The following is a 16,115-nucleotide window of genomic DNA, read 5'->3' as shown; positions in this document are numbered from 1 at the left end:
ATAATAATATATTTTACTCTGAAAATGTCCCGAACAAAATTATGTACGTATGTGTATTCATCTGCATATTCCATTTAGTAGGCGTATTTACGGGAATGTTTCCGGGGCGTCAATTTTGTGTCACATATTAAGGGGAGCCAGTGTTTGAGATTCAAAGTACCTAATTCCAATGATACATTTTTATTTTTACTATACATTTCATAAATCATTTTGCGATTTAAAATAATCGGAAAAATAAAATATAAAATTAGTGACAAAAGTAAAATGTTGGCTGCATACTAATTTATTGTAATCCAAGGATGGCGTCGTCTTTTACGGCTGAAATGTAGCGTTTCCTTTTCGCCTTTTTGGCTAAAATAGTTTTCTTTGAAATTTATAATTATAATATCTGAACTTGACAATTTCATATTTCATTAAATGTAACCATAACCATAAATGTGATTTTTAAATATCAAAATTATTACTGCGTGAAAAAAATATTATTTCACGAATATATCAAAAATTAAGATTAAGTTTTATGTTTTATAATAATGCGATTTCTATTTGTATGTGTGAAAAAATAATAAAATAAAATACTTTGCAATAAACTGTTAACATATTATTAGTTAAAAATCAATTTTTGTTTGGCAAATTTTACTAACTTTATAATCTTCAATTAAGTTTAATTTCGTTTATAGTTGATTTTTGGTTATAAATATAAAGCAAAGTTATTACTTGTTTGATATAATATTAATTTAAAATTAAATCTAAAAATAGTCAAGTTCAGATATTATAATAGTACATTTTAAAGAAACTGTACTGATCGTAAAAGAAACTGTCAGTTTTAGCTGAAAAGTTACACTGATCAAAAATGGAAAGTTACATTTTGGTCTAAAAGCGAACTGTCCCTAAAATAACTACTAAAAAAAATTAAATTAGATTTTTTTTTTCATGTTATATTGTCTATTATATAACATTACAACAGTTACAAATTAACGAATTTAAATTTATATATATATATATATAACAAATTAAACGAAATTTTACCAGTACCATAATAATTAATAATTATTGAAAAAATGAAAAGAAAAATGAAGTCCCATGATGTGTAAAAATTAATAAATTTTTGTATTTTATATTCTAAAAAGTATGTACTCAATGCGACATAAGTCGCAATTATTAGTATGTACAGAGTACATTAAAAAATCTGGGCCACAATTCGGAAAAATTGTTTTCACGGGACACAATTAGAAGCCACTGAAAATGTCAAAAGGATTAATTTTATAAATAAATTTTATATTTATGATAAATTAATGAAACTCAAGTTTGGTCGTACAGATTTGGGAAATTATTTGGGTGGTTATTATTATAGTATTGTGGCAGACTACGTCACCTAGCACATTGCAATAAAACTATGTCCGTGTTGTTGAACGTTAGTTTTAATATTTATGGGGTCTCAATCTACTGTGGGTACATCGATTCATTTCTGGTGGAATTTAATTGCAGTTCCCTGATCTCATTTGTACGACCACGAACATTCCTGTACATAGTATAAACTATCGTACATATTAATATATTATATCCTGCGTTGAAATATTATCCGACTGGTCTCCGGCGAGCTTATCGCGAACAGAAACTACCTATTATCGGCAGACTATTAGGTACACAGCCGAACGGAAATCATTACAATGGTATGATCGTCCATATACCTGCTATAATGTCGTCATAGTATAGGGAACAGATTTCGGAAAATCGGGCGAAGGGCTGCGTTAAAGGTAATCGTCGGAGATAATGATTTTACGACCGCGTAACCATGAAGCTGGTATTTGAGACCAGCAGCGATAGCTTGGCGGGATTGAAATGCCATTATATAAATTGTGTTTATATACACATAGAGAATGTGTGTTGGAATACTGTGAGCACAAATATACAATATACCACGCGTCGTTTACCTGTTATACCTATGTGAAATAATTATCGTTTTTTATATTTTTTCGACCACATCAAAATATAATATTGTGTAAAAAATCTCGAAAATGACATTAAACCGTTTCATTTTGCCGAATGAAATAGTTATTTTACAGGATCTCGTCGTAAAAATACATCATATTTATACTATAAGAACGCAAACTGAGATCGGCCAGACGATCATCTAAAACCAAAATTATATTCTTATAAATAGACAATAATTTGGTCAATTAAAATCAAGTAAACATGACGTACATATAATTGTATTATAATCGTCTGCGTTACTTATTATGAAAATTAAATTTAAAAAAATTAATATATAAGTATATCAAAAATCAAAATATACATAATTTTTGTTTATTTTCAATCTTTATATTTACGCTGCATTTATAGGCGTGCATTATTGACAGTTTATATTTGACCTCATGAAATTGTTTAATTATATGATTAATAATGTTAATGTTAATGTTAACTATAGGTTGATATTCAAAAAAAATTACAAAAGTAACCTATTTATTTGTTTAATTCATACTATAATTTTGTAAGCGGTAAAAGGTATTTTATTTTGAGAAATTAAAAAAAAACCTTTAAAATAAATAATACCATTTTTTTAAATGTTTACTCGCAAAATGTTCTAAAGACATCTTCAATTATAAAACGCCTAAAATTGTGTTCAAAGAAAAAATATTATATAACGGGCGTGACCGTTAAAACAATTTAGTACGAGTTTAATACAGTTTCATACAATCTTAAACAATTAAAATAATATTTAATTTGGTTTTGTCATCATTTAAAAAAATATATCTACCTATAGCCAGTAAAATATTTTACAATTTAATTATAATGTTTAAAATGCGTTAATTGTAATACCTTAAAGGTACGTTTCCCAAAGCGTTAGACAGAGGGAGAGACAACGACTATGTCCCAGCGTGTCGTTGATGCTGTAGGCCAGTCTAGACGCTCCGTGGGGAAAACGTACCTTAAACGTTGTCATTCTATTAACTTGATATTCCAAAATATAAGATATGTGTCACTAATGTGTGAAATAATCTTGTGGTAGTGAGTGAACTAATATTTTTGACGATATATCGTCAAAAACGACTTTAAACCAATCGTAGTACCTCGTATATCGTAGAACGATTTTTAGAATATTTATCAAAGCAAACCGTTCAATACTTAAGCAAAAAAGATACGATTTAACTTAAATAATATTTAATTATACATTTCTAGCTCTAATTGAAAAATGTGTCAAATCAGATTTTGTTTAGCAGAATTTATTTACAGAATTATTAACTATTATACATCATAAAAAAAAGAAATATTGTATAATATTAGACCATTTAAATAATATAATATATTAGATATATAGGTACCTAATAATCCATAATAGTATATTCTAAAATTTTAAAATAATTTTCTTGAAAACTAAAATTCTAAAACTCTAGTACAAAATAAATGTACAACTTTCAATTGACAACGGCCGAGAGTTCAAAAACATTTAAAACACATAAATTGTACTTGGAACTTTAAAAGTTACGTTTTTAAGTGGAACAGATAAACATCTTTATAAAATCGATAGCTTGCTCTAATTATACTGAAAACGTTGGCTTAACTTTAAAAGTTGTACACATGTTTCATAAAGATAATATCTATAAGTATTAATATCATTATAACGGTTATTCCTACGACATTTTAGCACATAATAAGACTGTATCGATTAATATTAATTATATATTTTAATTTAGTTGAACTAATTAGTCTGATCACTAACACCCCTAATTAAGTCAAAATTCTGCCGTGTAATACACAAATTACGCTATACTTATTAGTTAGTACCTACAATTGCGGCCAACAACTTAATACGCATGTGGCCCGTGAAAAGAAAGACCACGAAAATAAGTTAACTATTTCGAATCAAAGATTTGGGCCAAAAAGAAATGGTAAAGGTGAACATGGCACAGTACCACCAAGAGAACAGCTCAGACAACTGTCCTACCAGCGTAGGAGTAGGAAAGATTTATCACTGTGAAGAGTAGAGAATGGAGAGGACAAGTATCGAGTGTTGTGGAGAGATGGAGGCGTTTGGTCGTTGAAGTAAAAGACATAAATAGCTTATAGAAACACGAGGAGGAGAATAAAAATATACTTATGTGACAATTTAAAAGACTCTTATACTTTATTTATTTATTCGATTCTGGATATCCAATGGGCAGGAAATAAAATATGGTTTATAGTAGTTAGGATTTATGTTGAAATTTCTAATTCTTAAATCACCGAAAATGGTTCCATTGAGATTCCCGGAAAGGTTTGTCCGTATTACGAATTCGATACGGGATAACCAACCATAAGTTATATGATTTCTACAGTAATTAAAAATATTGACTTCAAATTTAACGCTTTTTCGTCACCAGCTGTGCTACGACAGACGAGCATGATAATTATATTGCACAATGGTAGGTTATTATAATATGAAACTATTAAAACAATTCTGGGAACGAATACTTTGATAGATTTTATTTTGAATAAGCCATTTACAAAAATGAAAAAAAAAAAGAATTGACTCGAAAATGTTTCATCAAATCTCTTAATATGTACATACATGTATAATATATTTTTGTACTTATATGTATTTACACACACACACACACACACACATTTTATAGGTAGCTGACTCTGCAGATTCACTGACAAAAATAATTGCACGAAATGGGTTGTCAATTCTGTACACATTCGCACACACACACACACATAATGTATATTATATATATATATCAATTGATAGTCTTGACAAAGATGAAGGAGATACGCGATTTTCTTTTGTACGACAGCTCAACACGCGTACATGAATTTTCTCGTCGTTAGCTTTTCATTTTCTTCTCGTTAAAATAATAATAATAATAAAAATAAAAAATAAAATATAAGAAAAAAATTCGTTTGAACTCCAGTTCATCACGTCCGTGTACTTCGTAAATTGATAAAGTATAACACGGGAACGTGTATATTTATATTACTATATTATATAGGTACTAGTTGTAAGCACCTCCGCCGCGGCCGTCGCCGTGCAACAGTCGGCCGCGCAAACAACCGTTTAATTATTATACGATATAATACGCGTCGAGGATTACCGCCGGATTCACACTCCCGGTTAACCATATAAAGTTGATGGATCGTTTTATACCGTATACCTGGTTTTAAATATAGACTATAACGTCGAGCAAGCGGACGAATATTATATAGGCAGTGTGCACGCTTTCGGGCCACCGCCCATCACGCACTACGCACCTACTGTTATTTATATTTTATACATATATATATTATTATGTGGATATCGTAATTTTATACGTAGGTGCACGATTTGCGCACAAAACGTTTTATTCGATATCCCTCGGGGAATAAAAATGAATATTTATCACGTCCGATGCAATTTTTAGCCACTACAATTTTCGCCACTGATTTATTAGACGTTAACGCCGCCGCTGTGTTTATTTTCCACTTCTATTATTATTGTTATTGTTGTTGTTGTTGTTGTTGTTATTGTTATATTATCAAGGGATGATTTTAACGATGGACATTAATTTTTATATACTTCTGTAATATATTGTAATGTTATAAAAATATATAATTGGATAGTTTTACAGTACAGGACGCATTGTGATTTGGTTTTTTTTTTTTACTTTAATTTAAAATGTATACTGCATGAAAGATAATTGACCATTTGTGCAACACTCTGGTCTTTGATAATACGTAAATGATATTTTTCTTCCACTTCCACGCTATGCTGACACGAATAACGAGTCGATGTCAAATTTTAATCTATATTTATCGACTGCAAAATGAATGCACAAAATAAAGTTACAAAAAAAAAAAAAAAAACGAATAAAGTTTCAAGGAATTGTGTCGTTTCTATAGCGAATACGTCAACTCAACTAAATATTTTTTCCGTTTCAAATGTATTTTTGTTGTACCTAATATCGCTGAAAACTATGCATAAATGTATCCTTTAAACATAAATTGTCCCATTATTTAAGTCCATCTTCTATGTCAAAATATAATTAATTTTCTTATACGATTTTCAATCTCAATCATTAGACAATATACATTATACATGCATATTTTAAATATTGTTAACTGACTTGTTTAAGTTCAGAAACTTTTTATGATTGATTATATTTTATCATTTAACTCATATTTAATATGTTATATAAAATTTACTATCAGTACGAGCTCAATATAAGTTTGCACTGACACAATTTTCTAAATCAATGATAATCTTTTTAGTAAGTATAATTGCTCTTCCGAAAACATCAATATTTAAAATTAAAAAGTAATTAAATAATTTTTTTTTACTACATATATTTGGTTGAATAATAATCTCGTTTTATTTCAATTATGGCGCAACCGGGTCAAATTATAATATATTTTAACTTGTAGTTACACTAAATACTGAAATATTTCTCAATCATTCAATTTTTTTTTTTTAATAATTAAATACATTCAAGTAATGTTTAGAATAAATTGGTTCTCTAATTGGAGTTGCATATATTATGTATATCATACAAAAATATAAGGAAAACGTGAAAATAGTATTACGATTTATGTACTCACATAATTTTTGTTAGGAGTGAAATAAATGAAGAGGTTAAAATATAGCAACGACTTAAAACGACATATTATTAACCTAGATATTTTCAAAGAGACGTTACTTTATTTTCTTAAATTTTTATTTAGTACCTATTTTTATTTATACGGTATCACTGCAATTGTAGTATACCTCACGTAAGGTTAGGTTTCATCTTCAAAAAAATACATCTATCATAATACGCCAAGCGTTTTAAAACATTTTGTATTCGAAATGACATTTTTTTAATTAATAACAAATATAACGATTAAATAGATTAAAGCGTTCACCGAATACAATAGGTATTCGTTTTGAAATATTATGTTACTTAAAAGTTTATTGTATCATCTTAAACTACATTCATAACAGTTGGCTTAATGCACGTCTAACTATACTGATTAATATACTTCCGCCTTGCGTATCGGGTGTTATTTCCTTAACAATAAAATATGAAACTTATAAGTCCTCCGTTCGTATAACCTACTTACATTGATCATAATTCAAATTTATTAGGAAACACAATAATATTACTTTCGATTTTATTTTCAACAATTATTATTATTTTTTACTAGATCCTCGTCGACGTATATTTTTCATATTAGGTACAATGTGTATTATAATTTAGTCGAAAAATTTTTCCTAAATGATTTTCGTTCATCACTTAATAATAATCGTCGATGCTTTAAATTTCTAATTAATTAATTAATTTAGGTTAGTAGTATCATTCTGTCGTTGTAATCACTAATCACTGCATGCCCGTGTATTAGGCCTGTGATTGATTAATTGAAATTTGACAATATATAATATTGAATATTCTTTCCCCTCCATTAGCTGCACTGTTTAATAATTAAATAAATCAATAATGAATTAAGAATATAACTATATATTATTTTTTTAAAGTTAGTTAATTATTGTTTTATATCCTTTCTATTTAAAAAAAATCTATAACGTACGTTTATAGATTATAGGTATATTTATTTATCATATACTACCGTAAAATGTATACTGTTATTAATGTTATTATTTAATACTAGTACCTATACTACTAACAAATTATTATTTGTTTAAAATTATTTATAATACTTTTGTAACAATTGTAATACTATTGTTTTTTTAGTTTGAAGATTTATTATTTTGTTAACATAAGATGATTTTTCTCAGTTCTTACGTAAAAAAAAATGTAATTCTTTTGGGTTTCATGAATCTATTTTATTTATTTTTATTTTAACTATTTACAAGTAATAAAATATAAAAATTATTAATTAAGTTTTTGGTTTAAACTTTTTCCTTTTTGAGGATTTCAATTTTCTCTTTCTCTGTTTTTAATTTTTATTAATGATTTACATTTTTTAAATTCTCATCAGCTCTTATTATTTACAAATGACCTTAAAGTATTTAAAGTTAAGTTAACCTTGCCTCTGAGAATGATTTTTATTAATACAGGAACTTACATTAACCATTCAAAATGTAATTCTAGGAATAATCTATTATAGTGATTATTAAGACTAGAATTTTCCTCTTTTCGTATCTATTATTTCGATTAGTTGTGTATACATTATACAAATTATTGAATTTCACTAAAGAGAATTTTTTAAATGTGTTAGATTGTGTTTATTGTATCTCAAAAAAATTTTATCATACCTACAACAATTAAGAATTTTCATACCTAGATAAGTATTTCTCAATATCATTATATTTGTTCGTTGTTCCATAAATACAATTTTACTATCTCTAGTTTTTTTAACTGATTTTTAAGAACTATTTCATTAATACATCGATCACCTTTAAAATTTAAATTAAAATTAATGTGGAATTGCATTAAGCTATAAACAATCACCAAACATTCAACACAAATTAATAGTGATCAAATGTTCCCTTAAAATGATTAAGCGACCCTTGGTTAAATTCTAGAGAATCATTAAATTAATAATTTTTTCATGCAACTGGGCATAATTAATTAAATAAGTATATTAATTATTCATAATTCAAAGTTTTGAATTTTAAATTTTCAACAAAACTGTAGTATAATTAATGTTGAGAATTCATGATTATATGATCTATATGAATGCTTAATAGGAATCCTATTATAGAATTTAATTACTTTAATTTTAATGTGTATCAAAAAATTAGAATTAAACAAAAGATGTTGAGTATTGTTAGCATAAAGAAACATTGCCCTAAATATTTTTTGGTTTTTATTTTTATTATCGATTCCCTTCTTTCATTATTTTTGGTGGTCGCTTTTAAACGAAACTGGAAAGACAATTGTCTTAAATGAGTGGTCCGGGTCACAAGACGGATTAGACCAATTAATTTATCTGTAGATAGCTTACAAATGGGAGGACAGTAGATAATAAATTTTGTAGGCTGAATTCTTTTCGTTATCGTGATCTTTAATGGGTTTAATGCTGCACGATATTACATCTGTTATTCATCCATCAATTGTATATCTCAGTTTACTCAATCGATTAAAGCCACTTTAAAGTTTATTTTTGAATTGTTCTGTACAATTCAAAAACTGTGTTATCGCTGGTTTTTCTTATAAACCTTTATAAATGGCTAAAATAAATTAACGTCTTGCTAATTTCATATTTTAATGTATACATATAGTATTATAAATAAATATTTCGAAATTACTACAGTTTACAACACTATAAAATAGATCTATAAAACAACACAATATATTACAATATTCTAATAAAATATATTTATGATAATTGTCTTGTTTAAAAACAGTTTATAGCAGTATAAAAAAATATTTGAGTACTGAATATCAAATGCATGTGTTAAAGTGTCGAGACGTGTTTGTTGTGTAATATTTGAAAAATTGTAATTGAATTCAAAATTGTTTTATACCAGAATAACACATTGAATATTGAACATTTTAAATCAATAAAAAGGATGCGTACAACTTTTGAGCACTTTCAACGAATTTCCTGTGTAAAATAAAACAACAACATATTATTTTTAAAAACAACAGTGTTTTTGTTTTCGCTCTAAATCTAAGATACCATAATACACTGCTGTAATATATTCTTATTGCAAATAACTAGATATATTTAATAATAAAAAAATATATATTGTAACAATAAAAAAGATTTATAAGCATTGTTTCCCAAAGAAAAAAAAACTAAAAAATGTAAATTTATGTTTGGGAAAATAGTCAAACTTGTTTTGGTGTTTAATATATAATTATGTTTATATATACATTTTAGAATTAATGTTATTGTGAATTTTGCAGTATGTTCTGTTAGGCGCCATATATATTTAACGCGCACTACGTTTTAAAGACGCATAGCTTATGTAGCTGCTTCGAACATAAAATGATTTTATAATTAATTGTTTTAATTTTGAATATTCTCCGGGAACATTTTTATTGTTAATCTTATTACAGTTAACTTGTGTCGTTATTGAATGTCTGGCGCATAAATTATAACTTAAAATTATATAACTTTTGACTCTGTTATCGTATGCTAATCAACTAAATATATTTTTAATTTCTCAGAAACTCTAACTTATACTACACACTACATAGTCTGTTTCAGGATAATGAAATATATATTTTTAAAACCCAAAAAGTATCCAACCTTCCAGAACTCAAACTTACCAATTTATATTATTATTATTTTGATATATATTTATTCATTAAACGAAGTAAGTCAACCTCAACAAATTAATGAAGGTCATGATTTTACATTTTCATTATAAGATTTTTGTTAATTATTATGGTGTTATTCGTTATATTAATAACCATTATAATATATCAGGAGGGAATACGGCAGTCGAAAATCATTGAAATACAAATTATGGTTTTTGTTATGATTAACAAGGCTACAATTATGTTTAACTATATGTGTACATAATAATATATATAATATATAATATACAAACAGAACATTTTTAATTATCTTTATGGTATCGAATACAAATATTAAATACTTTAGTCGATTTACTTACTTAATATTATCCAGTACTAAGATATTAAATGATAAATACTAGTCATATTTTAATAATATTTTTTTTCAAAAATTAACTATCACAATAATATTATAAACCTTGAAAATTTAGGAATAAAAAAGATTCTTTCAGAGTAATTGCTTAGTCACGAACTATGAATTTTTTTTTACAGTAATCTTTAAACAAATATTAATGGCATGTTATATGTGTTATGTATTATCGTATTATAAAAACTCTCATTAAGAAATGGACAACATTATAAAACAGGTTCTAAAATACATACCTATTGGCTATTATCTACACATTGTATTATACACGCGTATAGAGTATACTTTATTAATATTTTGCGTTGTACCTATACCAACTACAGTATGACATTTTTTAATACGTATTGACAATTTGCGAATTGTCATATTAAGTATTTTTAGTAGTATTATAGTACATCATGATTTTGTGTTTTTAAAATTATTTTTCACTGTCACAATCCCATTTATATTTTTAAACCTCTTCCTAATGGATGTTTGTTTAAGTATTTTGCTACGCTTGACAATGGATCGTTTCATGATTCACGCACTATACATAACGTAGTTTTTGGTCTTGTGTCATGTCGTTTTAGACGAATATCTGCGGTCGTTCCATGTGTCAAGGGATAGCAAGAGTTGGCTTAAACGCCTGAATCTGATTGATAGTAGATTTCAGAAGGATTTATTGATGCAAGTTAACAATTTGCAAGTGTTTGATAAAAATGTATGTATGTATATATATATATGTATTCGATTCAATCGTCATTCGTTACTATACATAAAGATTTTCTTCGTAAATAAAATATCGTAAGAAATCTTTTAAAATAAAATTGCATTTTTCATTTGTGTTAAATCTTATTTATATCCACATTCCACAAAGAGAATATTGAATAATCCAAAACAAAAATAGATATATAATATGTTTATCTATCTATTATCAAGTCAAGTTTAGTAATGCGTTCCCAAACCTAATTATGCATATTTGGGAAGTTTGCTCTCCCTTCGTGTTGTTTAATTATTTTCAATCATACCAATACTTTAAAAAATATTTTGGAAATCTTTTCAAATAAGAATATTGTGACGATGGTTAGCAGAAAATCAGATAACATGTTACCTGAAAGGCTACATAAAGTAAAAAATACAAATTCTAAAAACTAATTTGGAAATATTTACAAAATATTGAAGTAAGGTTAAAGATAATAATTCGACAATATGACCTTTTTGTGATCCCGTGGACATGTAAATTGCACATATATTCAATACTCATATATCTCATTTGAATTCAACGAGGTTATTTGGATTTAATATATACATATTTTTTTAGACGTTTCTTTAAAAAAGTCATCAAATGTTGTAGGTATAGAACTAATATTGATATACTTAAACCAAATTGTTAATTTTCGTTAAATATTCAAAAGTAGTAAAATTATGAAACTCTTAAAGTTTAGACAGATTCGAGTTATATACGTCGTGTAGTTAACCGGTGAGTTTTTAAATAGTACGACCATAAACTGCACCTTAGCACGTCCGTATACGAGCTAATAAGTTCTCTCGTCGTATAATAATAATTATATACGTAATGTTTGATATTTGTAAAATATATTTTAGCAATACCATTATTATTGATATAAGTTCGACTAAGCGATAATATAATGTACAAATGTTATTGATGGACCAATCGCGTGTACATAAACTATGATTATGCTTGAGCCTACCTATAATTATACTATATATTATTGAATGGCGCGTGTACCTATTATGTCCTGTGTGGTTTATATTCAGATTGCGTGAGCGTGGAACGAACGGTCGCAATTATGGACAAGAAACGCATCGCTGATTGCGAGAGATAGATGCATAGTGTCACAGTAAAACTACTTATAATAATATTATTCATTTATACACTAAAACACCGCACTTACGCAAGACATATTATTATGATCATTTTTTTTTTCTTCAAATAATCGATTTAAATACTATAGCGATGTGTGTTCTAATAATTCTACAGGTTATATTTTCAGACATATTGCCGTTTGTAATAACTTATAAACGTTAAAATTTTCCGATACTTACATACCGCCTTCGTTATTAAACTACCTATACCGCGGTTACTGCTTTAGAACTCGCATACAAAAAAAGTCAACAGTGTTCATTTTTATGGAAATTTTTGTTTATTAAAAAAAAAAAAAATCATGAACTGATGTCAAATAAATGTTTTTTGTACAAAAGATTATATCGCCAGCAATAGATACCTCCTAGGCAACCTTCACTACTTTCGATAAAGAATATAAATTGTACGTTCTTAAAAGTTGTAACGTCGAAAAGCAATAACGTACAATAAATATATTTTTAATAGGCATTGCTGAAATTACAAGATGTGCTAAATCAAGATTTGCTTAAATGTTTTTACGGACTCGGCAGACTTGTACTTTTTGTACATACGTGCCATGTATATTTTCCTACACAAATCAGCATTAATTATTGTTCTTGCAATCCACCGAAAGATTAGACTTGAACATATGACGAGCCTTTGAAAAAAATACGCCCAGTGAAAATATCAAGACTATATTATTATTATTTATTAAGATATATATTATATTGTATAATTATAGTATAATATAATCGATAAATCATGCGTTATATAAAAGTAGTATTTACCTTTCGGTCAGTATTAGCCAAGTCGAGTTTATTACCGACCACGACAATCGGTACATCTGCAGTGTGCTTGGTCTCGATGATTTGATCCCTGATGGCGGCTGCCTGTTGGAACGAATCAGGGTCAGTGACAGAGTAGACCAACACGAAAGCATCTGCCGACGATATGGACAGGGCGCGCATGGCGGGAAACTCGTATGCGCCGGAAGTGTCCAATATGTCCAAGTCAATTTTCACGCCCTCCACCGTGAACTGGCCATGGTGCATTTCCTCCACAGTCCGCTTGTACTTGGACGAGAACTTCCGGTACAGGAACTGCGTGATCAGCGACGACTTTCCAACTCGCGCTGCACCCATCACAACGATCTTGTGCCGCGTTACGTCGGCCGGGTCGGAAGACGACGTTGGTGGTTGCAGCTGGTCGTGGTGATGGTGACCGCCCTCAACGCTACCGCTGTGTAAACGAAAAATATTTTATATATTTCATATTCGTTTGTGTTTTTTTTTTCTAAATTTGTATTTAACACTCGTGATTAATAAAAATCAGACTATTATGTATGTCCTTAAAAATCAAAATATAATGCAATTGAATACCAATAAACATTGAAGTATATAAAATGCATAATAAGAATGATAATAATATACAATTATCTTAAAATCCTTAACATAGATATGGAAAAACACAACAAGGTCTGGCGTTTGTTGCAAATACTAGTCATAAATTTATTAGCTTTTTAAAATATATCTTTATTATTACTCTCAGTTACATACCTACATAATACATGCACGAAAAGTTGGTTAACGTAGGCATGTAGGTGTTCTATTTTAGTAAATTCACAAATGAATTATTCAAATGGTAAGTATGATAATCAATGACGTGTTTGAGCACAACTATTGTTTATAATATTTTGTACCAAAAATATAATTTATATAATCTGGTTATCTATAAGAATTTATTGATTTATCTTTTATTCAATACTACCATTCACGTTTATCATACAGTTATATAGTTATATATTATGTGTCAGGTCGAACGTCGCACTGAAAAATTGAATCTGTCTTGTCTGTCCATTTCACATGTAACATAACGAAATTGATTTCCAACTTTCTGTTGTGTAAGTCCTTGGTTAACATAAGACTTCCTACATACCTATAAACCTAGTTATTATACGACAGAGAATATAATTGTATCATTTTAAACTAAGTACAAATTAATAGTTTAAATAATATTTTAACTATTAATTTTTTATTAAAGTTTTAAGTACCGAAATTGCCGATTCATAATCATTATACTGGACATATTATATCGTTTCAGTCATCACTCGTTTCCGACTATTTTTTAAAAAATATTTGATTCCTATTTCCACCAATCTACCTACTATGATAAAATTATTAAATCATTTAAACAAAATTGAATTTCTTTAACAGTGAATTTTACATGCGATATCTAATATCAATAGAGTATTATTAATTATAAATAATTTACATATAAAAGATTACAATCACTAGATAATACGTAGTAAAATCTATGGGCAAAAAATATAAATGGCGTGTAAAAAGAAAGCAATTGAAAAAATATAATTCGACGTTCAAAAAAAAATTATTTTGTCTGAAGTATATCCACCTAATCTTAATGTTTATGAAAACACATTAAATACGTCAGCTCTTAAAAAATATATTTATCATGCAAGACATAAAACTTTACCGACAAATCCAACTGGCATAGGTGGAACGTACATCATGTCATTACATTTTTAAAGCCCATAATTTCTAAAAATGAAAACTTTTTAATGATTAATGATATAAATTCAATTATAATTATTTTTTCTTGAGAAACTAATTTAAGCTTTTTGTGTAAAACTGAAAAATGTATGATGACGGATCCTTAACCTTTTCATAATATTCACATTTTTTTTTTTTTACAATTATTTACCTTACGTGGATTTATAAATATTAAATAATCATTATGTTTTACTAGTATTTCGTTTATTACGCGATAAAAAAACAAGAAACATACTATTTAAAAATGCTATAAGAAGTAAATGTTAATAATGTATAATTTAATATTAAATCAAAAAAGTACAGAAATAGACTTTGAAACAGCAATTCATGACGTTATCAAGTTAGTATGGCTTAATTGTATCATCAAAGGTTGTGGATTTCATTTAATTTTGTTATGATGAAAAAAAAACTAAGAACTAAGTGTAATTGTAGCTTACGAACAAAATAATTGGTTAAAATACTCATTTAGATTGATATATTTAAATCCAGGAGATGTATCAGTTTATTTTGTATTTGATGTTATGTCAGATATTCCAGAAAGCTATTTATATTCACAATATACTGAGTTTATTAGAAACTTATATATATAAATTCAAAATGTACTCCAAAAATATGGGTATGCATAACAAAAAGCTTATATCTAACTACTAATAATTGTGAATCATTTCATTCACACTTTAACCAACAGTTCTATTTCTATAAATCACACCCAACTATAAGTATATTATTAAAAATGTTGATTGAAAATTACTTAACGGACACTCAAATTAAAATAAATAGCACTAATTTAAATATTTCAAACACCACAAAAAACAAATACATTAGAACTGGGAAAGTTATAATTGATTTGAAAAATAAAAATATAAGTGACTAATATATATTATATATATATAAGTAACTTTTGGTACTATTTTTTATTATTATTATATAATTAATTATAGAACTTATGACAAGCTAATATGTATTTGTGTATACATAATTTTGGAATGATCTTTTAATTATTACCTAGTTATTATTATTGCTATAGAACCTACGTTGAATAAACAAGCAAACCTTTTTTAGATATTATTATTGTTATGTTTAGCAATACCAAACATTGTTATACTCATATAAAATTATAAACCAAGTAAAATAAG

The 16,115-nt window shown here is 27.2% G+C and overlaps 1 protein-coding gene across 4 annotated transcripts in view; it reads right to left on the bottom strand.

Annotated features, from left to right (window-relative positions):
- Positions 1-16,115, bottom strand: part of LOC114120135 (ras-related protein Rap-2b-like) — a 95,120-nt gene that overhangs the window by 50,935 nt on the left and 28,070 nt on the right. For all 4 annotated transcript variants that reach the window (XM_050201786.1, XM_050201787.1, XM_027981948.2 and 1 more), the window contains one exon: positions 13,201-13,651. In XM_050201786.1, the coding sequence (XP_050057743.1) occupies positions 13,201-13,651 (451 nt within the window). The remainder of the gene's footprint in view (positions 1-13,200; positions 13,652-16,115) is intronic.

This window comes from Aphis gossypii, chromosome 2 (assembly GCF_020184175.1).
Source record: "Aphis gossypii isolate Hap1 chromosome 2, ASM2018417v2, whole genome shotgun sequence".
Classification (NCBI taxonomy): Eukaryota; Metazoa; Arthropoda; class Insecta; order Hemiptera; family Aphididae; genus Aphis; species Aphis gossypii.
The sequence above is the reverse complement of the archived record's forward strand: the minus strand, read 5'-3'. Positions and strand labels throughout refer to the sequence as shown.